The 23,956-nt window shown below is 43.1% G+C and overlaps 1 protein-coding gene across 2 annotated transcripts in view; it reads left to right on the forward strand.

Annotated features, from left to right (window-relative positions):
* Positions 1 to 23,956, forward strand: part of GRM8 (glutamate metabotropic receptor 8) — a 599,857-nt gene that overhangs the window by 458,892 nt on the left and 117,009 nt on the right. For both annotated transcript variants that reach the window (XM_056846078.1, XM_056846079.1), the window contains exon 7: positions 4,178 to 4,314. In XM_056846078.1, the coding sequence (XP_056702056.1) occupies positions 4,178 to 4,314 (137 nt within the window). The remainder of the gene's footprint in view (positions 1 to 4,177; positions 4,315 to 23,956) is intronic.

Genomic DNA, 23,956 nt, shown 5'->3' on the forward strand with positions numbered 1-23,956 from the left:
ATCTGTGGAGAGACCGCTGATAGAATTTGACACTCTTTTCTCTGTGTCTCTGAAAAAATGAAAGGGAAGGTGGTTTGCTACATCTGCAAAGTGCTGACAAGTGCACTAATGCTAGACACCTTTGCAGGTAAATCAATATCTGTCTGTTGCTGTCAGCTACTGACTGTATCTAATTTCTTGAAGTTAGGCAGTTCTCCAAAACACACATGAGTTCTATTTCTCTAGGGCTGCAGTTCTTTACTGTGGAAGCAAGCACCAAGAAATCAGAGCATTTTAGGAGTAAAACATATATGGGGTTGAAGTGGAAGCTAAAGAGTATTGTGAAGAATATACAGTGAATTTTATATCAAACTCTAAAAGTATCTGGATTTATTTATTTTATTTATGTACAACTTTTCTATCCCACTGTGGCGCAGTGGAGGCCAGAGGAGGCGCAATCTACTGGGCCAAAGGCAGCATCTAGGGTTGCCAACCTCCAGGTGGTAGCTGGAGATCTCCTGCTGTTATAACTGATCTCCAACCGATAGAGATCAGTTCACCTGGAGAAAATGGCCGTTTTGGCAAATGGACTCTATGGTCCCTCCCCAAACCCCACCCTCCTCAGGCTCTACCCCCAAAATATTCAGGTATTTCCCAACCCCAAGCTGGCAACCCTAGCAACAGCTGCTCCAGGGCAGGGCATTGCCTGGGATGGCAGTAACAGCAGGATGGCTCCAGCAGGAGTGAGGAGTGCCATCTGCAGAGAGAGAGAGAGCCTCCCCCCCCCCATAATTCAGCTACTGAGCACAGTGGTGAGCAGGAGTTTTGCCAGCCCAAGCCTTTGGCTTGGGGCGAGGCTGGCAGCAATTGTCTCTGACTAGCCCGTGCAAACCCAGCTTGGGTGGGCCAAGACAAGGAAGGGGTTAAGAGAGGAACAGGGCTCAGAGAAAGGAGGTACCCTGGGGATAAAAAGGGAGATGTCAAGGGAGAAAGGGGGCATGAAACAGAAAGGGAGAGGAAGGCAAACTGGCTGGGGAAGTCTGAGAAGGCACAATGAGGAAGGGTTCCTCAAAGAAGAGCTGGGGCAACCAAACGTGGTCTGGCCCACAGAAGAGGCATGCACACAGATTTGCTTCAGTCATACAGTGAAGATCCTTGTGTTGTTGTGTGCAACTTCTTGAAAATTGGCCCAACCCATCAACTATCCAATGAACAATCAGAAGCCTTACTAGGCAAAGCCCCACCTGCTACCACCCACTTTCTAGAAACACTTGGCAGGGAAGGTGTCACCACATTGGGATATGCTGTTATAGAGTCTGCCCTTCAAAGCAGCCATTTTCTTCAGAGGAACTCGTCTCTGTAGTTTGGAGATCAGTCGTAATTCTGAGAGATCATCAGGCCCTGCCTGGAGGTTGGCAATCCTAATAAGGGGCCAGTTTACAGGCTTGATGTAACTGGAGGAAGGTGCATTTATAAAAACCATGAACCTTATCCATTATCCAGGTGTCTGAAATGTAGCAAATGGAAATCTGTGGTGCTTTATGCTACATTTATTTTTCCCCTTCTCTGCTTCCCAGGAATTTAAGAGCTTTAGTTAAACTGCCCATGACCAGCCCAGAAATTTTATAGGCCAGTGTCATAGAAGAATCCTGCTCTGACCTGCAGGCCCTATTTTACTATGCCCTCTAAGGTTTTGGGGCTCCAGTGGTAGCCCAAGTTCTCTGCCTGGCATGTGCCACCTACCTGGTATTCCCAACACCTGGAGGGGCTTCTCTCTGCGCGTTCAACTGCTACTGCAACCTGGCCTTTGTAGGAATTGCCCACTGAGAGGGCCAGGGCTCCCAGCTCCTTGCCCTATTCTGAGGCCTTGCCTCTGTCTTTCCTGCTATCCAGCATCTGATTACCACAGAGCTTATTGGCCTGTGTGCCACTGGGGGAATTGCCACCCACCTACTGACTGCCCCTCCCCTTCTTCCTGGCACTCCTTTACAAAATAGCATGCCCAGAACAGTGGAGGTCAAATGTGGTTCAGAGAACCTCTACCAGCATTAAACATTTAAAGTATTTATTAAAAAGAAAATGTCCACATGCATACTCAGAATAGCAGCAGATTGAGCAAGTGTTCCAAACAAAAAGAGTAAAACATAATATCTCTGTCCCTCACTTTGTACATGCCCTAGCAGATGTCAGCCTAAGGCAGGCTCTTTAGCCACCTCCAGTAGACCTCAGGTAAGAGCTCTGCCTACCTTGATGAAATCAGCACCAAAAGAGACCCTTCTCCTCACTCCCAGAAGTGTTATCATCTCTCTTTCTCGTCCCACTGACCAGATCAGGCCAGGTCAAGGTCTTGAAGTCTCCAGGAGATTTTTTCCTGGTCTTTCTAGCCCCTTAAGTCCTCCAAATCTGTGTTCCCCGCTAGATATCTCCTGTCTAGCTGGAAGGAGGGGGTGGAAATCTTGACCATCCCATTGTCTCTCGCTAGACCTATTAGCATTTCTAAAAGGATAGCTGAGATGAGGCTGGAAAGCAAGTGAATTGACTGCCTCCCTCTTGCCTGTTCTCTGCCAAGAGAGAGAAAAACTTTTAAAAACTCAAGGTGAAGGTTTTGCTCGATTCAAACCTCCAAAAAAAATGCATTTCTTCACAGCTGGCATAGATTTGGACCTGGTTTTGGAGAGTGCCATTGCTCAGTCATTGAGCATAAAAGGCCTCAGTTTCAATATCTAGCATCTCTGGGAGGTGATGGGAGAGAGCTCAGACTGAGACCCTGTAGAGCCACCACTGGTTAGAGTAGACAGCATTGTTCTTGATAAACTAGTGTGATGACTTAGTACTGAGGCATGTTCATGTGTTTCTTATATCTGTGTCCAACTCGTACAAGACATTTTCTGTCTGAAAATGTTTCTCATGACATTGGAACATTCCTAATTCACACTTTTGCTTTCGTATGCACTGATTTTGGCTAATATGCACATCAACGAATGGTGCCTCAAACTCTTTCATGTGCCACTGTTCATCAAATAAGCCATTTTCCCCTTTGTGCCATTTCTTTTTGAGAAGGACTGAAGGAAGGATCTTGAATGAGTCTGATGGTTCCAATTACATATGCTAAACAAATACGAGCGTGGACATAGTAAATGGTATCCACCTTTTCTTTTGCATTCTTTCAATTACTAATTATGACTCTAATGGTGCACAAGCTCAAAGTGGTAATGAGGCGTGCTTAAAGGAATTGCTCAAGGAAAATGTCATTTCCAGCAGTCTATGTAATGTTGTCAGTTCTCTTGAAAGGCAGAAGACTCGCTGTGAAAAGCTGCTGAGGGGGCATCCCATGGTCGTTCAGAGAAGTGATTAATTGTTTTAATTATGGGAGTTGTTCATATTCCCCTGGGATAAGGGAGGGGAGATCAGAAGTGCCTGCAGTTTGGGTACATCTCTTATTTCTCTGTCTTAAGTTCTGCATTTCCCTCCAAGGGTTCCCTTATACTGAATCAGACCACTAGCTAACCCATTATTCTGACTGACAGGGCTCATTCAAGCCTTATACAATGGCGTTTCCCTACCCTGTTTGAAGATGCCTGGGTTTATAACTGGATGCCACACATTCAAAGTGTATTCTTTACCACTGAGCACTGGAACCTCACTTTTACCAGAGGGATGGAATAAAAGAGTCCTCTGAATCTGCTGAGCAACAGAGAAAAGTTTTTTTTTTTATGTTTTCCATGAGGAGCACCAGGTCATCCACTAATGACAACCAGGGTACCTTGCTCCTCGTCTAAAAGGATCTCTTGAAAGCTAGCTCTTTCAGAGTTTGTTAGCATCAGTGACCTGCCGGATATAAAAGGGACGCTGTCAGTAATGCTCCTGACAGACTGAACTTGCGTCTCTACTTGGGACAATAGGATTCCCCCACCTTTTTTTCATCTCCGTCCTGGTAATGCTGTAATTCTGTTACATGAAAAACGAATAACTGTGAAAAATTATGTCATCTGTAGAGAGGTTTTGCCTAGACAGCATGAAAAGTATTTGTGCCAGGATGATTGGGGATGTGTGGTAGAGTTGTTGCAGTGATAATGGTTTATTATTAGGCAGAACAGTATCCTGTTTTCTACCTACCACTATTGGAATTTAAAGTATACTCTGGGTTAAAGTGTTTACTGAAGTTATTGGATAAGACTTTTATTATGATCTTTTCTAGGGAGTGCTGGAACACCAGTTATTTTCAATGAAAATGGAGATGCACCTGGACGTTATGATATCTTCCAGTATCAAATAACCAATAAAAGTACAGAATACAAAATCATCGGCCATTGGATAAACCAGCTTCATCTAAATGTAAGTTGTTCCACAGCTGTTTTAAAAATTAAAATTTAGCTCATGTGGGCACAGTGGTGTATGACATTTTTCTTAGACCGGTAGTTGACTCAGTGCTTCCAAATTCCTTTGTGTTGCATTTCATCACTGAGGGACAAATGGGGTTTAAATGGGAGCAGTTAATCCAGCTCAGGTGTACATATTCACATGACCCAAGATGAAGAGGTTTGGGACACCAGAGCAGACACCACTACTGATCTGCACCAGCACTGCAAAGATAGATTCTGGTACAGGGCGTGCTTTGGGTTCTCCATTCTCTTGAGCTGATGATAATACCCAAGAGACCCAGTCAGCTCCCTGTCCACTTTCATGTATGAACTGAAAGTGCTTCCAGAATCCTCTGGTGGGCAGAGGTTTGGGTGTCCCTCCACAAAAAAATCGACAGGGAAATTGTTTCCTCAAGTTAGAAAGTGAAAGGTTTGACCTAGGAAATCCAGCACATGAATTCTTCCTCAGAAGAAAAAACATACTGTGAAAGAAGAATTAGCGATAGTGAGATTTTCCAGTTAAGGCCAGTAATATGTTTCAATTGGCTATTTCTTCGAGCTTAAAATATCAAATTGCAGGGTACATGTGTTGCAGACTGGATTCATCACTAAGCATTTCCTGATAGAGCGAGTGGGCTTCATACAGCCCTGGCTTGTAGTAACAGGCCCATGATAAACAATAACAAAAAAAGAACAGTGTAAGTATTTACAAATGATTGTTCCTCTGAGACTCCTTTGCGGTAATTATCAGTGAGCTACCAACAGCAATGCATATAATAGCTTCCCATTTCCAGTTGCTACAGTGATAAACCATCTTAACCATATCTGCAGTTCACTTTCTCTTGCTCCCTGGCAAGATGCCATCCAGTCCCTTTTTTGGGTGGCAACAAAAGATGCGGCTCTTGTAGGTTATCCGGGCTGTGTAACCGTGGTCTTGGTATTTTCTTTCCTGACGTTTCGCCAGCAGCTGTGGCCGGCATCTTCAGAGGAGTAACACTGAAGGACAGTGTCTCTCAGTGTCAAGTGAGTAGGAAGAGTAATATATAGTCACAAAGGGGTTGGGTTGAGCTGAATCATTGTCCTGAAAAAAAGTATCAAAGGTAATGTGCTAATCATTGTCCTGTAAGTATCAAGATAATGTGCTAATGAGGGTGTGGTATGTTAAGATGGGGCCTTTGGCATGTAAAATAGAACCCCCGCCTCTTCCTTCCCATAGTCTTCAGTACACAAGAAAAAACAATAAATCCCTGTTGAAAAGTAATGAGGAGAAGAACAGATCAGTTTCATCATGCATTTTCAGTGTGAATGCTGAAGAAGCCAAGGTAGTAAAAAACCTAGGCACTTGTTTTCAGCTGCATACCGTATAGTAATAAATTTAATAAAGAATAACACTTCTAAGAATGAATACTTTAATATCTATGTGAATCCCCTTGTATGCTTGCTTTCTGTTTTAGCTGTATTTAACGTTTCCTCCCAAATAAGATGGATGGAACTAATAAAAGGTCTGAAGCTTTTCAAATATGTGGTTGGCTTCCCACCTAATCTCTGTGTATATGTGATGTGTTGGCAGGATGTTCTGTAAATCAGATGGCTGAAATAGTGGAACGCTACTGAAATATGCCTGGATCTGCTTTTCCCACCTGACAGTGTCGCCCAATACTGTCTTCTCTGTTTTGTATATTTGTTATCCTTTCCTATATTAGCTAATGACGTAACTAATTAACAGTGCAATCCAAAGCAGAGTTACTGCAGTCTAAGTCTGTTGATTTTGCTGGGCTTGGACAGAAGTAACACTGTGTATATTTTTCCACTCTAAGGCTTGTTAACGCAGAATCAAGCAAAGCAAGAGTATCATATGTTCTAGTAGACAAATGTGGCCTAATCTGTGAAAACTTAAATCTGTGGATCAGGGTCACACTAACTGTAAACAGGTAGTTCTACAAGCTTGCCCCCCCCCCACATGTTTGAAGAAAAATATAAACACTTAAAACTTATGGAGGGGGGGGGTTCTAAATCTCCCACAAAACAAGAGTTGTCTGAACAAGCACAGCTTAAGAATTTTTTCCCTGATCTTCCTAGGAAATTACCAACCATGTAAATTATTGTTCTGAGAAATCATTGAAGACACAGGTGAATAGATCTCCAATTAGATAAACTCTAGCTGTTGTTCTTACAGAGAACCTAACTTCTAAAGACCTCAGAGTCACTCAGATACAATTTCCATCCAAGAGGCAATATTACTTATATTCAGCTGTTGGTGTTTTTCTTACAGTGCAATCCTAAGGGTGGGGGTGAAAGGCCTTTGGAGGCAGCATGACACCTGTGCCAGCGTAAGTGCCACTTGCACTGTACAAATAGGTACTAACACTGGCACCTGGCCACTTACGCTGGCACCGGGTAGTGGCAAACCAGCGCAAGGCATGGGCGCCGGTGCAGCCTCAGTAGCAGCACTCCTCCAACACGGGCTCGTGCCGGCACCAAATGGGGCATTCCCGGGGGCAGGCCTGACTTTAGTCAGCTCCTTAAGCCCTTTTGTCCCAAGGATGCCCATTTTTGGTGGCATGAACGTACGCCAGCAAAAATGGTGGCATAGCCCCATGGAACTGCATACAGCAGTTCCATGGGAGTTTGGGGAATTTGCCTATGTGGCTTGCTTGCCTCAGTGCAGTAAACTGCTTAGGTGACGGCCCAGCTGTGCCATGGCTGCACTGTCCCTGGTCACTGGATTGGGTTGTTAGTCGCCACTCACATCTACAATTCTGGCTATTCATAATTCACTAGAGCCCACAAGCTATTTATTTTGAAAACTGTTCTGCAATGGATATTTAAGCAAAAACAGTTGCACTTGGGTCAGTTTAATCTCACTGATGTCAGTGTTACTGAAAACGTGATCTACAGTCTGGTTAAACCAAAGAACTTGTGTTTAAGCCAATCTTAAGCTAGTGATCACAATAGATATAAATTGCTTTATTTTAATAAGCTAGTACATGGGTGCAAAAGGCATTAATTGTCATGCTTGAACAACGCTGTAGATTATACTTCAAGACTGCTTTAATTGAAGACACTACAGTTGAAGAGATATATCCTATAAAATTGATGTCAACTACAGAGCTAATGTAAGGCCATGGTAAAAAACAACAACAAAAAAAAACTGTACCAAGAAGTCCCTAATGAAAATTTTACCTTTGTCAGGTGATTGCTATATGTCCTTTGGTAAGCCAATATGCCTCATCCCCATGGGAAGAATAATGCAAGCTGTGGTCAACAAGATGCACATGTAGAATATGTGTGTCTGTGTGAATGAGGCCCATACTCCACTGTGGTGCAACTTTATTCTGTACAAGCCTAATCAGAAGGAAGAAACCTTCCTTCTACCACTACTCACTACTATGCTAAAAGACCTCCTGGTTTATGTTTATGCCTGGCTTGAGGAGATGACATGCAGACTGGATCCTTTTTGACAAAGTTATAAGACTGTTAGGCAGGTATGAAAAGAGCTATTAGCCTTGGATATAGTGACCAAGCAGAGAGAGTTTTATTGAGTGGAATAATCGATATATTCAAGTAGATGTGATAAAATATCAAGCATGCAAAAATGGTACCAAATGCTTGAATCCCCACAATGAAGCGCAACTGTTCCAGACTATTCTGTTTGATGAATACCCTCAAGAAAGATAGGCAGAGTACAAGAGAAATACAACTCAAAACCTAAGCAGAGCTTCTTCAGCTGAGACTCTCAAGTATCTGGACAGCCAGTAATCCGAAAGGGAATCTCTGTGATGAAGCTCGTTCAAAATCTAGTCAATGAGCGATCAGGAAGGTACATAGAGTCTGCCATGATTGGCAGAACTGAGCACAGCAAGAGAGCAGGACTCAAGTCACATAGCAGGGCAGTAGAAGCATTCTGGCTTCAGTTACTCAACTTGGTATTAAACAGGATTGGGGAAGAGGAGGATTGGGGTCCAGGTGAGTTCAGAGGGAAGCTCCCTGATTGGAGGGGAGGTATGGCAGTGGGGGTCATCATGTCCGAAGAACTTTTTCAAATAAGGAAAGGAGCTCTTGGGGCACAGAGGAAGCATGTTAGAGCCGGTGTTGAGCTCTCAACTAGACACTATTGAGTCATGTAGAAAAACCTTTTAGTGAAATGCATGGCAGGAGTTTTTTTAATAAGAAGGAATGGCATGCAATGAAAGGTGTTATTGCATCGAAAGTGCACCTTGATTAACTGGAGAACCAGTCTGACAAATGGTATAACAGCCCAGGTGCCAGGTGGGTCTGGATCTTTCCGAGGTGGTCACTGTTTTCCAATGAGCTATGAAGGGCAAAGTGGGAGTACTTCTCATCCTGCTCCCTCTCCATCAGGTCCCAGTCTCCATTCTGTGAATAGCCCAGAATCTGTGTTTTCTGAATGCCATATGAGTAAAGAGAGAGGCCAGCGCTAGGGAAGTTTAATGGTAGCAGACCTTGCTTACCTGAGCTTATGAGGAGATAATGTATGACAACTTTTTGAACACTCAAAGGCTACCCTGCAAATGTCAAGTATTATAACCAATAGCATTACCTTAACACATTTTTAAAAAGCATATTTACAAATCTTATAGTGACCTATTTCTATTAGTTGTAAATATTGTGTTTCTCTAAAATTGGTCAAAATATGTTCATTCTGTGCACACAGAGGGCAGCAGTATCATGCCCAAAGGCATCAGTGCAAACAAATGGCATCTGCAGGGAGTCCTACATGTCTACAAGTCTACAGCATGGTTTCGTGGTTAAGAGCAGAGGACTCTAATCTGGAGAACCGGGTTTGATTCCTCACTCCTCCACATGAGTAGCGAACTCTAATCTGTTGAACTGGGTTGGTTTCCCACTCCTACACATGAAGCCTGCTGGGTGACCTTGGGCTAGTCACAGCTCTCTTAGAGCTCTCTCAGCCTCACCTACCTCACACGGTGTCTCTTGTGGGGAGAGGAAGGGAAAGAGATTGTAAGCCGGTTTGATTCTCCTTAAAAAGGTAGAGAAAATTGGCATATAAAAACCAATTCTTCTTCTTCTATTGCATGTAGGCTTTGTACCCATAATTAAGAACCTGTTTTCTCCCCACTCCCCCACCCCCAATTCAAGATTGCACATACAAAACCTCTTTGTGTAATTTTGTATTTATATTGGGCTCCCTATAGATAGTCCCTGTAGGTGCTCACCTGCCACTGGGCGTGAACCTGCTGCCCTCTAAACATGTATGATTCCAATGACTGATACAGACTTTTAAATGAAGTGAAATTAGTATTATTCTTTAACATTATGCCATAAAAAGAGCAATATTCAAATCCAGTAGCACTTTGCAAATGAACAAGATTTTCAGGGTATAAGCTTTTGAGAGTCAAAACTAGCTAGCTTTGACTCTTGAAAGTTTATACCCTGGAAATCTCATTGGTCTTTAAAGTGCTAATGAACTCAGATCTCGCTCTTGTACTGCAGACCAACACATCTACCCACCTGAAATTATGCCATGATAGGTGGTCTTAATTTCAATTTGAGAACCAGTGAAGGAGATTCAATTCTTCTTCCCCTATGGAGTTCCAGAGCAAAAATCTGTGCTGGGCTTCTTTATGTTGCACAACTGTGAAGTGATCTTGAGTTATTGTACCCATAAATAGGGCTGTTGAAAAAAAAATTCGGTATAGTTCGGATTCGGCAGGATTCGGTCCGTCTCGATTTGGGATATGCTGAAGTCCGAACTCCCCTGATTCGGATCCGTGGAATTTGGCACCTAGTTCGAGTTCGGGGGAAAATTCGGCTGAATAAAGTCATTAAAAATGCACTTGCGCCTTTCTGCGACTCCGGGGGGGCATTTTGGGGGGTAGAGGTCTCAAACTTTCAGGGTAGCTTGAGGGGATGCTTCTTGCAAGAACCCCCAAGTTTTGTAAAGATTGGGTCAGGGGGTCCCGAGATATGGGGTCCGGAAGAGGTTGCCCCCAAAAAACAATCGCCCACAGTGACAGGAATAAAGCCACTTAAAGCACATTGGCGCTTTTCTGCAGCTCTGGGGGGCATTTTTTGGGGCAGAGGTCTCAAACTTTCAGCGTAGCTTCAGATGAGGCTTCTTGCGAGAACCGCCAAGTTTTGTAAAGATGGGATCAAGGGGTCCAGAGATATGGGTCCCCCCTTTTCCCTATTGGGATGAATGGGATCAGCCGATCCTATGCATCTAGAGAGCGGCAAATCCAAGGCAAAACCTCCCGTGCTAACCATTGCAATGCAAAGCAACATGCGAGCAACCATGGAAAGGAACAGAGGCGCACTAGGCTAGCTATAGCAAAAAGGAAAAAAGGAGCAGGTGACTTGGACCGTGAAAATGTATTGTGAAAGTCAGATTTTGCAAAAACATTTTTGAGTGAGCAGCAAAATAGACCGTGCAAAAAAAATCCCCCAGAGTTTGTATTTTCTGCCCTGCTCCTTCTTCTCATGGTGGAAGGACGCTCCCCCCTTATACAAACGACCCCACCAAACTCAAGCAAGTCTCACCCCCACCTCTCCAACCAATACGGCGCCGCGGTGTACCCCCCAAATGGGGAAAAAATCCAAGACGCAGGGAATCTCACGCAAGCCGCCCCGTTGCACTCAACCCCAGGCTAGAGGCAAAAACAGTGAAAATCTCCAAGGAGAAGGCTCGACACCAAGGGTGCCGAACGGAGAGAGACTCGCTAGCCGCCGCACAGACTCAACTTTAAACTTAACTTTAAAAGCAGTACATACACTCCCACAGAGGTGAGCGGTCACACACCCCTCGGCAGAATGGGCGAAAGCCTCCTTTGGCTCCCCCCCCACAGAAACTGCCCCCCACAGACTCTGCTCCCCCCCCCACATACACACGGGAAAAAATTATAGATTAAAGCCCCAAAAGGGGTCTTACTGTGGATGTCTTCTGTTCCATCAGGAGGGACTGGGTAATCCAATACGATTCCATTTAAGCACAGGAGGTTTTGCTTTGGATTTGCCGCTCTCTAGATGCATAGGATCGGCTGATCCCATTCATCCCAATAGGGAAAAGGGGGGACCCATATCTCGGGACCCCCTGACCCAATCTTTACAAAACTTGGGGGTTCTTGCAAGAAGGCTCATCTGAAGCTACGCTGAAAGTTTGGGGGCTGCACCCCAAAAAATGCACCCCCTGCAGCCACAGAAAGGAGCAAATGTGCACACGCACCCCCCCCCATGGGGATTTCTCTCTCACACAAACAGATACTCTCTCTTTCTCTCCCCGGGCCACACAGCAGCTGGGCTCACGTGCTCAATCGCGACTGATTGGCCAGAAGAAGACCCTGCTTGGCCACCGATTGGCTGCGGGAGAATGCTGCTTACTAACTGACAGTTATGCTGCTGTGCCAAACCCCAAATTTGCCAAATTTATTCACCGAACACCCTGAACTCACTGAATTCGGCTCCCCAGTTTCCAGCCTTTTTTGAGTTTGGTTCCATCCGAACTAAAAACCGCCGAATCGGGGGAAATTCGGCTGGTTTTTGGTTCGGGCTGAACCGAATCGACAGCCCTACCCATAAATAAAATACAAAGCTTTTGATAGGTCTCCTTAATGCCTAATATTCCTGACCCACTGAAATATTCTCAGTGAAGTAACAACCTATATCTGAACTGGACCACTTTATACTACAGACACATACTTCTCCATACAGAAACTTCCCTCCATATAGAAAACCAGAAGCCAGAAATAAAAGGCCTTAATATTTCTTTCTCAGTGACAAGCTGTTTCCTTGTGCAAAGGTCATTTTTTTCACACAACACATAGTTAAATTGTGGAACTCCCTGCCCCAGGATGTGGTGATGGCTGCCAGCTTGGAGGGCTTTAAGAGGGGAGTGGACACATTCATGGAGGAGAGGGGTATTCATGGCTATTAGTTAGAATGGATACTAGTCATGCTGCATACCTATTCTCTCTAGTATCAGAGGAGCATGCCTATTATTTTGGGTGTGGTGGGACACAGGCAGGATGGTGCTACTGCACTCGTCTTGTTTGTGGCTTCCTAGAGGCACCTGGTTGGCCACTGTGTGAACAGACTGCTGAACTTGATGGGCCTTGGTCTGATCCAGCAGGGCCTTTCTTATGTTCTTATGTTTGTTTAATGGAGGGACATTAACTCATGTAAAACCTCACCTGTTGTCTGAAGTGGAAAGCCCAAATCCAAATTTATATTTCAGTGAGTACTACACCATACATTTGGAAAGTATATGTTCCTTCAAAGCTAATACTTAATTATTGATCAAATTATAATTAATGAGCAGATTATCCAAACTGTAGTTACAGAACTGGCTTTAAGACCTACTGGTATAATGATCCTTGGCTTAACAAAGCAGAGAATTTATTCCCCCCCCCCCAGTTAATTCATTTAATTTCTTTGCTTTCAGCCATATGAATTACTACTCAAGTAAAGGATTCAAGATATAAGGACTAAGAATGATTTTGCAGTTACTAACACCTCAAAAAAATTCTTAGTTTTATATTCTCCTCTGACAATATGACCACATGAAGCATTAAGTCAACTAATTTAAAGTACAATGAAGAGGGCCTATTCAGCCCTCTGTTTTCCAGGACTATTTCTGTGTTTCAGGAAGAACACTGTGCTAAAGAATGGTTTTGAATTCGTATCATGGAGGGCATGGAGGAACTGCTGGTTTGTTAATTTATGTATGCTGCTTTTAAGGGTGTATTTTTTAAGTAGCCTTAAAATACACCTAGTTGGTTTATAAAAGTAAAATTGCTGGTATATTTATTACAAATAAGGTAACGTGATTTTCAATGATAACTGCTCGGAGCATTTGTAGAAAATGTGATTTTCTCAGAAGGGGATGACTTGGTCTGAAAGGTGCATTTAAAATATATCCTAATGACATTCTGTTTCTCCTGGTATAGCTATTGGGGAGGGGCTGTGGCTCAGTGGTAGAGTGTCTGCCATGCATGCAGAAAGTCCCAGGGTCAGTTCCTCACTGGAATGCCTGGAGAGCTGCTGCCGGTCAGAGTAGACAATCCTGACCTGTGCAGACCAGTGGTCTTCACTGAGTATAAGGCAACTTCATATGTATTTTTTTTTGGTGTGTATATACTTTTGATTATTGATATCATAGCAAGCCAAAACTAGATAAGGCATATTAAAACACATTACCTTAGATGTGTGTGTGGTAAGTGCCATCAAGTCGCTTCCGACTCATGGCGACCCTATGAATGAAAGTCCTCCAAAGTGTCCTATCTTTGACAGCCTTGCTCAGATCTTGCAAATTGAAGGCTGTGGCTTCCTTTATTGAGTCAATCCATCTCTTGTTGGGTCTTCCTCTTTTCCTGCTGCCCTCAAGTTTTCCTAGCAATACTGTCTTTTCCAGCGACTCTTGTCATCTCATGACATGACCAAAATACGATAGCCTCAGTTTAGTCATTTTAGCTTCTAGGGTCAGTTCCGGCTTGATTTGATCTATAACCCACTGATTTGCTTTTTTTTTTTTTTGGCAGTCCACGGAATCCGTAACACTCTCCTCCAACACCACATTTCAAAGGAATCTATTTTCTTCCTATCAGCTTTCTTCACTGTCCAGCTTTCACACCCATACATAGTAATAGGGAATACGATGGCATGAATTAATCTAGTCTTAGTGGCCAGTGACACATCCTTACACTTCAAAATATTTTCTAGCTCCTTCATGACTGCCCTTCCCAGTCTCAATCTCCTTATGATTTCTTGGCTGCAGTCTCCCTTTTGGTCTTACCTTAGGTAGTTAATTATAAATGTGCAGTGAATTCCACTTCCAATAAACCAAAAGGTCTCCTTCGGAAGACAAGCAATGCAATCCTAAAAAACACTCATTGAAACATCCTTAGTGAAACATCCTGCACAGGATTGCAGCCATACTCTTAACCTTTTACAATCTGAAATATTGTAAATATTGTAAATATTGTAAATATCCCCTCCTACCCCCAGTCCTGGCTCATCTGTACTTTGTCACCCTCCTCTAGTTCTGGCAGTGGTGGTTGTGAACTATTCTGGCACTGGGTATTACGATTGTACATAGTGGTGTAGTTTACAGAGGAAGAGTAACTTTATAGAATAATATATGTGTGATCATGAGATCTGGCTGCAGGCAGCATTTTAAAACACTTCCAATAATGTGTGTTTTAAAAACCCCAAGACAACATGCCACACTTACAGTGCAGGAGTGTTACACCCTTCTAAGACCATTGACTTTAATGGACTTAGAAAGGTATAACTCTGCTTAAACTGGCACTGTTAGTAGCACCCAAAATCCACTGTCTGACTCACATTTATGGTGGGACAACACCAAAGATGTAGCATCAGGAGTAACTGCATAAATAGCATAATTCTATATACCCTACATCCTGTTAACAATAGATAGATAAATTGTTTTTAACCAGTTAGCACAATAATAATGCATTATACAAACTTTTTTTTTAAATTGCTAGCCGTTCCCCTCTTAAAATTCCTCTTATGTTTGTTCAAGCAGGAACTTGCAAATTCCACACAAGCGTTTGCTTTAGATAAAATTCATTGGCAGTCCTATTTGTCAGCTCTAATCAGATTTGACCAGGATATGGATGGTTTGTTTACCAGCCTCAAACATTTGACAGGACATCCAGTGGTGGTGGGAAGCAGATGTGATCCATAGCATAGCTTGACTTTCAATCTGCATGCGATAAAAATGTATAGATGCTCCCTAGACAGCTTTTGTGGACCCATGGGCAAGCGGCTCCAAGGAAAGGGGGAAGGAGAAGTAACGTTACATAAACACACATACACATACTCTTTGGGAGTAAATGGCCACAGTTTTATTGATCACAACAGAATGGAGAATTGGCGGAAACCATGGGGGCCGATCCAAGATATCGGGTCACCACCCTATAACCCGATATATATATCGAAAGCATCGATAAACAGCCCAACCACCTGTGGGCACAGCACCGGAGTAGCACTTAGGAGGCCCCACCAGATGGGCATCTCTGTGTTGAGCCAGCGCCACCTGAGATTGGAGCACCCAATACAGGCCCCCAAGCTGGGCATCGCTGTTGTACTCCATCCCAAGACCCCTTATTGGGGTCCCCACAAACGGGAAGGAAAAGCACATCTTCCCTTCTTGGATCAGACCCCATGCAAAACCCGCCAGAACAAACTGTGACAAAAGGAAATCAAACTACAGAACATAGGGAGGGTGGGCGGGAAACCTCGCCGTCCCGCTGCAAAACAGGACGGCTGCTGGGCTGCGCCGCTTTAAAACTCCGCGGGGAAGGGTGACGTCAGGACGCGTCAGGACATGCCACCCAACTTCTGGGAAGGGCGGGGCCATGCTTGCCTCGCGAGATGGTGATGGGCGGCAGCCCAGCCTGGCAGCGACCTCTCCCCCTCTCTTGCATCCTGCCCGGTAAGTCTACATCGGTGTGGACTGTTTAGTCAGGTCCCCCTTTTTTTTTCAAAGCCCTTTTAAAAAAACTTCCCTTGAAATTTCTTGCATGATACTTTACCCGAGAAAGAACTTCTAAATTTGACATGACCTTTCTCTTCTTGATGTTAACCACAGTTTATAGTCCATCCCTCATCTTTGTAAGGCAAACTTCTTCTAAAAACTGCAGACAAGCAATTCATTCTTCCTCAGAACCACGATGCAGCCCTCAGACCAAACAGCAACTTCTGAGCACAGGTGGACTTTAACTTATTGCAGAAGTTCTCGGGGGTGGGGGGAGATGCTACCCTGAAGGACTCCTTTTGGCCAAAACCAAGCCAAGCCTATCCCCTAGGGGGAGGACACTCATCTCAAACCCATTCAGCAATAGCAAGAGGAGGAAACAGGTGAGTCTGTGCTTGCTGTTATATCACTACTGCCAGCCGAGGCCTAGCTGAGTAGACCCTGTGGGTTAGCTTGACTTAGCTTGCTCCGGGGCCATTATGACATCCCAGTCCACCCTTTCTTATGAAGAAGTATGAGGGACTTCTGTATGAGTCTGTTTTTTCTCCCTCAGAAAACCCGTTAGCTGTATGGCCAGACAAATCCAGATCAGATCCAGTGGCATGAATGAATACATTTTAGGCATCTTAAACATGTTATTTTTTACTCACTCGACACGTTTTAATCTCTGTTTCCAAGCAGCACAACATTAACCATTTCATGACTAGTAAATAAGCTAACATCCCAGCTTGTATCAACAATTATGTTGATTTTCATAATGAATACAAAGCACATGAGCAACAATCTTGGTCTCTTTTTGGTGTGTTTTTTTAAATCAGGTTTTATTCATTTAGTTACAGTACTTGCACACCGGTCACATGTATTACTTCACGACAAATGTGTGGAATTAGCAAATGTAAGTTCTCAGCCTATAATTTCCGCAGGAGAAAAGCTGTTAAGAACAAGCTGGCAGTCCTTGGCATTTATAAATTAGGAAATCTACTTCCCTTTGTGATTAATAATGAATCTCCTTTTAGAACTGGGTCACTTACAGCAAATGCTGTACACGTGTGCTACCCAGAAACCCCTCCTGACAAGCTTCCTCTGTAGCAGGGCCGAGAATATGCCTTGTCTGTGCCAGAAATAAAATTCGAGATGTAAACTGTACTTCAGAGTAAATTCCAAATATTTCATTAGTTTTGCTTTGGAAATGCAGCTACCCATTCTTGAAGGATATAAATGCCAATGGAAAGACTATCTTTTGGATTAAGATAGCCTAAAGATTGGTACCGTATATGCCCTGTCCCAGGTGGCCATTTAGCTTTCTTGTATCTTTTGTAGTTTCTCATGCTCCCACTTAACCCACACTGCACATCAAAGCAGATGTGATAAGATCACAGATCTGCATCAGTCTGTAAAAGTAAATTGTCTGTGTGCACACGTGTGCAAACAACCACAATTGCATTCAGGGTTTTGTGAGACTGAATGAGTGGATTTAACCTTCCAACCCTTGCTTAGTTTCACAAGGTACCCCATGCTATTATTTTTTTAAAGAAAAAAAACTGGTACTTTAAAATATCTTTTTTCTCTGTTAAAAACACAAATAGCAGCTTGGGGGCCCTGGTTTTGATTAATGAAATGGAGCAAAAGTTGAATTATTAAAATTGCACGCAAAATGTACCTTTTACATAGAAATCTGTGATCTTTACTCAGGTCTTGAGAAGCCTTGTGATCCTGGTCGGCAAATTTATTTGCTGAAAGCAAAGCTGATCTTAGGTAGGCATGCTGAGAACTTGAACATAAATCAGATCACCAGGCAAATGTACCTTGTTTGAAATTCCTCACATTCCATTCAAGGATCTCCTTGAAGATCCTAGATCTCCTGACTAGATCACCTTGCTATCCCCCAGCAAACATTGAAGACACATGGGAACATGTGTAGTAAGAGCTCATTCCTGAGGAGGGGGCGAAGCTGGCTGACCTTGAGAGGCATGGTCTTTTTCTTAGGAATCTGATGTGGATTAGCAGATCTGCTATTTTAAAAGGTAAAGGTAATCCCCTGTGCAAGCACCGGGTCATTCCTGACCCATGGGGTGATGTCACATCTCGACATTTAATAGGCAGACTATGTTTATGGGGTGGTTTGCCATTGCCTTCCCCAGTCATCTATACTTTACCCCCAGCAATCTGGGTACTCATTTTACCAACCTCGGAAGGATGGAAGGCTGAGTCAACCTTGAGCCGGCTACCTGAAACCAACTTCCATCGGGATTGAACTCAGGTCGTGAGCAGAGCTTGGACTGCAGTTCTGCAGCTTACCACTTTGCACCACGGGGCACTTATATCTGCTATCTTACAGGAGTGCTTATATGTGTCTAGTACATTTTTATTTTATCTTGCCTTCCTCCAAAGAGATCATACGTCATTTTTCCCTTTCCCAATTTTACCCTCACAACAATCTTGTGTGACTGGCTCACAGTAAACCTGCAAGCTTCACAGCAGAAAGAGGATTTGAACCCATGTCTCTCAGTATGCAATGAGCTCACATTGAAAGGAAACAAATCTGGGACCTCTCTATCTTGAGAAGTAAGGAATGCATAACAATATAGTAAGGTTCTCATACAGTATTTGGTGTGTATAGGGCTTTGCCATTTTTTTTCCTGAGGAAGGAAATGTTTTGTCAGTTCAAAGGAAAAGTGGAAACACCCAGAGAACTCTTGAATTCCAGAAACTTTTAATCTCCCAATTAGTTCCATTAAGTGCATATGCAATTACCTGTGCATTGGCCTGAAAGAAGATAATCATATAGCAATTCCAACATTACAAAATATACGTTTGCATAAAAGTGCAGCAAGTTGGCATGAAGGAAGTAATATGAAACTGTTGAGATTCTGTCACTCCAGACTGTTGAATATTACAGAAAAGGAGAGCCCCCCCTCCCCAGTCCATTCCTGGAAACACTTGCCCATCTTTCTTCATAGTGCATGGTGGATCTGAGCCAAGTAGACAAGGGCTGCTGGATTACGGAGGAGCCTCGCTAAGTCTCTGCTAAGGCAGACCTGGGTGTTCAATAGGTTTGACAGATGTGCATAATTCACATTATGTTCTCCTTCTCTAATAGGGTCTGAATCCATCAGGGAACTTCTTTGCAAGGAGGGGAGATGCCAGGCTCAATGGCCTGATCGATAACTGCAGGCAAAGGCTAGCACTTGTGCACACCGGTCTGGGAAAGCAGATACGGTGCTATGGAATGCAGCTTTATAATCTCTCTTTCTGTCCAGGTAGGAGAAGTGGGGGAAGAGAGAAAAGGCAAGCTAAAAACTAATTGAAGCCCAAAGGAGGTTACGTTTCACTGTGTTCTCGAGGCTGTTGCCTTTACAGGAAAATTTACACACTGAAATTGAAAAAGGACAATAATAGCACTGAGGGTTGATCTTCATTTTTGGTAGTTATTCAGTCAAGGTAGTGCTGGAAGCATGGCTGTCACTGTGACACCCCCCCCCCCCCAATAACTTAAATGTAGGAAGTATGAGGCATGACTGTCTGAGCAGGGCTAATGTCCAGCCAATGCAGGGGGAGGGGGTCAAAGAGAAGTTTACAAGCAGGATCCACACTTCCCATTCAGGCATTTCCCATGTTCTGCTAACCCACCTACCCCCTTCCATCTGGAGCAATATAGGATTACCTGGTTGCCATGAGGCCAAGCAGGTGTTTTTTTTAATTGCCTTCCCATTCGTTCTAGCTGGGAATTTATTTTTCACCTGTTTCTTGTTTTGCCTATATTGCTCCAATGGAAGGATGGGCAAGTCAGCAGCGCATGTGAAATGTATACATAGGAAGAGCAGAGCCTGCTCTTCTCTTTGATGCCTATGGACTTCAGAGCCTTATGGACTTCTCTTTGACGCCTACCCCTCATGGGCTAGACACCAGCTCCAGTCATGCCTCATGCTACATACAAATTGCTGCAAATAAGGCCTGGTCTATGACTGGTTAGGCTAACTGTGGATAGTAGGACCAGTGTGGATTGCTGAAGTGGGATTAATGGATGAGCACCCCGAGATATCTAATGATGAAGGGCTTTCCCCGACAGGCCATCATTTTGCTTGAGTGGTGGTAGGTTTTTTTGGGAAGAGATGCCTCTTGATCTGAACAGCACCAACCAAACTCTTTGTTGCTGGAGCAGCAAGTTGGGGGATGGAGATGTGGGCTGGCTCCTCTTGGCACAAGTTATGTGCAGGTCAGAATAAATAAGGCCGGTGGGAATACTGGCCAGGTTTGCTCAAATGCCAGTAGTCAATGTGCTACCTTCGTTCCAACTTACACTAAAAGGTTAGAATGGTGCAAATCAGCCATTTATTAATACCTAGCTTATCATATATACATAGGGTTGCCAGGTTCTTCTTTGCCACAGATGGGAGGTTTTTGGGGTGGAGCCTGAGGAGGGCGGGGTTTGGGGAGGGGAGGAACTTCAATGCCATAGAGTCCAATTGCCCAAGAGGCCATTTTCTCCAGGTGAACTGATATCTGTCATCTGGAGATCAGTTGTAATAGCAGGAGATCTCCAGCTAGTACCTGGAGGTTGACAACTCTACATATACATGAGTCTCAGGTCTTCATTTGTGGGGTGCTGGTACAATAAGCCTCATTTGTTAAATCACAAAACAAACATCAGGTTCAGAGTAAGGAAATGCAAAGTGCTGAATTTATCGATGGCAGCAGAACCAGTTGCCAATTTTTTCTCCTTAACCATAGCACCGTTCCCCATAATCACACAAAACAAGTATCTGTAACAATGTATAGTGTATAAAAAGAAAACCAAGAGTTCTGCATTTAGGGGAAAAACATGGGGCATCCCTGGCTTGGCAGTAGTACATGTGAAAAGGATCCTCGGATTGCAGTCAATTAGAAGCTGAACTTAAGTCAGCCATATGACTTGTTAACAAAAACTGCTCATACAATTTTAGTCTGCCTTAATAGAAGCGTAGTATCCAAGACACAAGAAGAAATAATTTCTGTCTGGTCAGAATGTATCTGGGTGCTGCACTTTAAGAAGTGTGTAGACAAATTGGGATGGATTCAGGGGGAGGGGACATGAAGGAGGGCAGGGGTCTGGAAATCAGTTTTATGAAGAATGGTCAAAGGAACTCAGTATATGTTAAACTTGGAGACCTCAGAGGGAATGTAATCACATTCTTCAAATAACTAAAGGAAATGGCAAATAAGTGTCCTGTGTTGATCTAGAAAGTAACTCTTTATTGATTGGCCTTAATTTACAGGAGAGTATGCTTTTGTTGCCTGTTAGAAGAAACTTTTAATAGGAGTTGTGAATGGCACCAGATATCTAAAGGTGTGGTCCCCCTTGCTGGAAGTTTTGAAGCAAGGGCATGACAGTTTGTCTGGTCTAGGATGCTCTAGCTTGGATTTCCCCACATTGAGCAGGGAGGTTGTACTAGATAGATTATTCCAGATTTAGCTGAGCTACCCTTTCCTACTGTAGCTCAGCTAAATCTGGAATAATTGCTGAAAAGATTCTAGATTGGTAATAAACCTGCATCTGCTGAAGAACCTAGACAAACAGGCATTTCCACAGTCAGGGTCAGTGAAAGTTGAGTTTCTCAGATAAAAAGCACGAGGGATGTATAGACAGTCCTGTACCAGTATATGAGTCGGGGTGGGGGGATGCTAAGGGAAGTGGTAGGTTAAAAGCCAGTAAAAAGGTCACAGACAAAGAGCAACTTAGGTTTCAAGCAAGGGTTCAGTGCTTTAGAAGCAGCATTGCTGAGTAGTCTGTATAGTATGGAAAACTGCATCCAGTGAAATATGGGCTGAGAATTTCACTAATGGGCCCTGTTCATTATTTTTTTTAATTGAAAATTAACTGTATTTTAACCCCAATAGCCAAATTAGGTAATTAAATTACCTTTGGTTGTTATGGATTTGCTTTCAGGAGCTGAGAACTGTCTCCTACTAAATTAAAAATCATTAAAGAGAAAAAAACAATTTAGGAAGGAGTTTTTCAGCATGTTAGAAACTAAGAGTAACAGAATGAATCGTAGAGACTTCACAGTTCATTAGCCTAAGGTGCAATCAAGATGAACATTTTTGAGTCCTGCTGATTTTTGTGTGAATCTTGTCCATTGAATTCAATATTATTCTGATTTAGGGCCCGTTCACATTGCCCCCCTGAGAACATGCTTTTGTTCTTAAGAATGTTTCAAAAACAAGCTTTTAAATTTGTGACATGAAATTAAAGAATGAAAGCTTATTTTTAAATAGGAAAATATCTAATAAAAAAAATCAGAGGCTGTTGCTGCCTGTATCCTGCCCTTCTCCACCCTTAGTACATGGTAGGGTAAGGAGTAATTTAAGGAAGCTATTATTTACATAAGAAATAACTTTAAAATAACTCTTATTGTTCATATTACACATTTATGATGTTTGAATATTTGTTTATTTATTTAGAAAATTTATATGTTGCCTCTCCAGAGATCCACCTGAGGCAACTCACAAAGTGAAATGATAGCAATTATCAACATTAAAACAAGCTATAGATACCAGCTGTTCAACAAGCCATACAACTTTTGTTTCGTAAAAAAAATTCTCTGCTGCTTCCCCCCCTCCATTGAGGGGTTTGAGACAGTGTACAGATACACACTTAATATAGAGCAATTTAATACTATATTTTCAAACATGTGAAAACAGAAAATCCAAACCATCCCAAAATGCCCACTATTCCATCATAGTACCTATTACCTTCATCAAAGACATGCCTTAATAGTGCTTCCTTGCAAGATCTATTGAAGGCCAACAGGGAAGATCGTCTTCTAGCCTCCTCTGGAAGCTTTTGTAGACGATAGGGGGCCATTATGGTCCCAATCCTATCAAGCTGAAGCTGCAAATGTTCCTTAAAAAATGGGAGGAAAACATTTCTGCTGTTACATCGACCGCCATATGTTCCCTTCAGAGATTTTATGAAGTTTATGAAGTTTAAACAACTAAAAAGCAATGATATCTGGGACCTGTCTGATTATTAGGGTTGCCAACCTTCAGGTACTAGCTGGAGATCTCCTGCTATTACAACTGATCTCCCGCTGATAGAGATCAGTCCACCTGGATAAAATGGCAGCTTTGGCAATTGGACTCTATGGCATTGAAGTCCCTCCCCTCCCCAAACCCCGCCCTCCTCTGGCTTCGTCTCAAAAACCTCCTGCCGATGGCAAAGAGGGACCTGGCAATCCTACTGATTATGACACATATTTTGAATATTTTAGACTATTCTGGTGAAATCCTTAGTTGTTTGGAGGCTTGTGAAAGACAAAATAGTTGGATTTATAATGTGTCTGGACTGTTTGAAGATTCCCCCCCCCCCAACAAATAGACTGGTGCTGCCTTTTTCTCCCCCCCCCCCTCTATCGCAGCCGCTTTTTATTTTCTACGTGACCTCTTTTTAATGGGACAGTTGGATTATATTTCAAATAGATGTTGAATAGGAGTGTCTGCTAAACTGAGATTTTGATCCAGAGATTTCAAAAACTAAAAGACTGGATTTATCTCAAAAGAAAACTGGTGACGCAGCAGAATATTGTTCGGGTTGGAAACTGAACATGAAGGATTTTGGGGTTGTGGTTTGTCCATGATCACTATGCATTTAAAATTAATGATGTGTAAAGTCTTGACACGTGCATACCAACACTTAACATTCAACCTACAGAACTAGTTATATATTGCCGTCTATTATGCACTGTAAGAACACCCCTTCCTAAATAAACTGTTGTCATGTTTATATTTAATATGGTTTCCAAGTCTCTTCCTCTGCTAAAAGGTTGACAACAGTGCAACTTGGGGAAAGGGCTGAAAAAGACATATTAGGCTAGATAAAGAAAAAGTAATTACATCTTGTGGATTTTTTTTAACTCAGAAAAATGTTTAAGGGAAAAAAAACTCACTTCCATGAGCTTTATCTTGAGGCAATCAAGGCTACTGATAGGTCACTTGGGGCCCACAATAAAACATAGCATTTGGGCCCACTCAGATCCTGTAGATAACATAGTCTTGGATCCTATGAAATATGAGCGGAGCTGTACTGTATAAACAGTACCTTTCCTGCCTCTGCAGTCAACTATGCCCACCCCAAAACTGTGCCCCTGTGGAATAGTGGACC

The sequence above is a fragment of the Euleptes europaea genome, chromosome 3, assembly GCF_029931775.1.
Source record: "Euleptes europaea isolate rEulEur1 chromosome 3, rEulEur1.hap1, whole genome shotgun sequence".
Lineage (NCBI taxonomy): Eukaryota > Metazoa > Chordata > Lepidosauria > Squamata > Sphaerodactylidae > Euleptes > Euleptes europaea.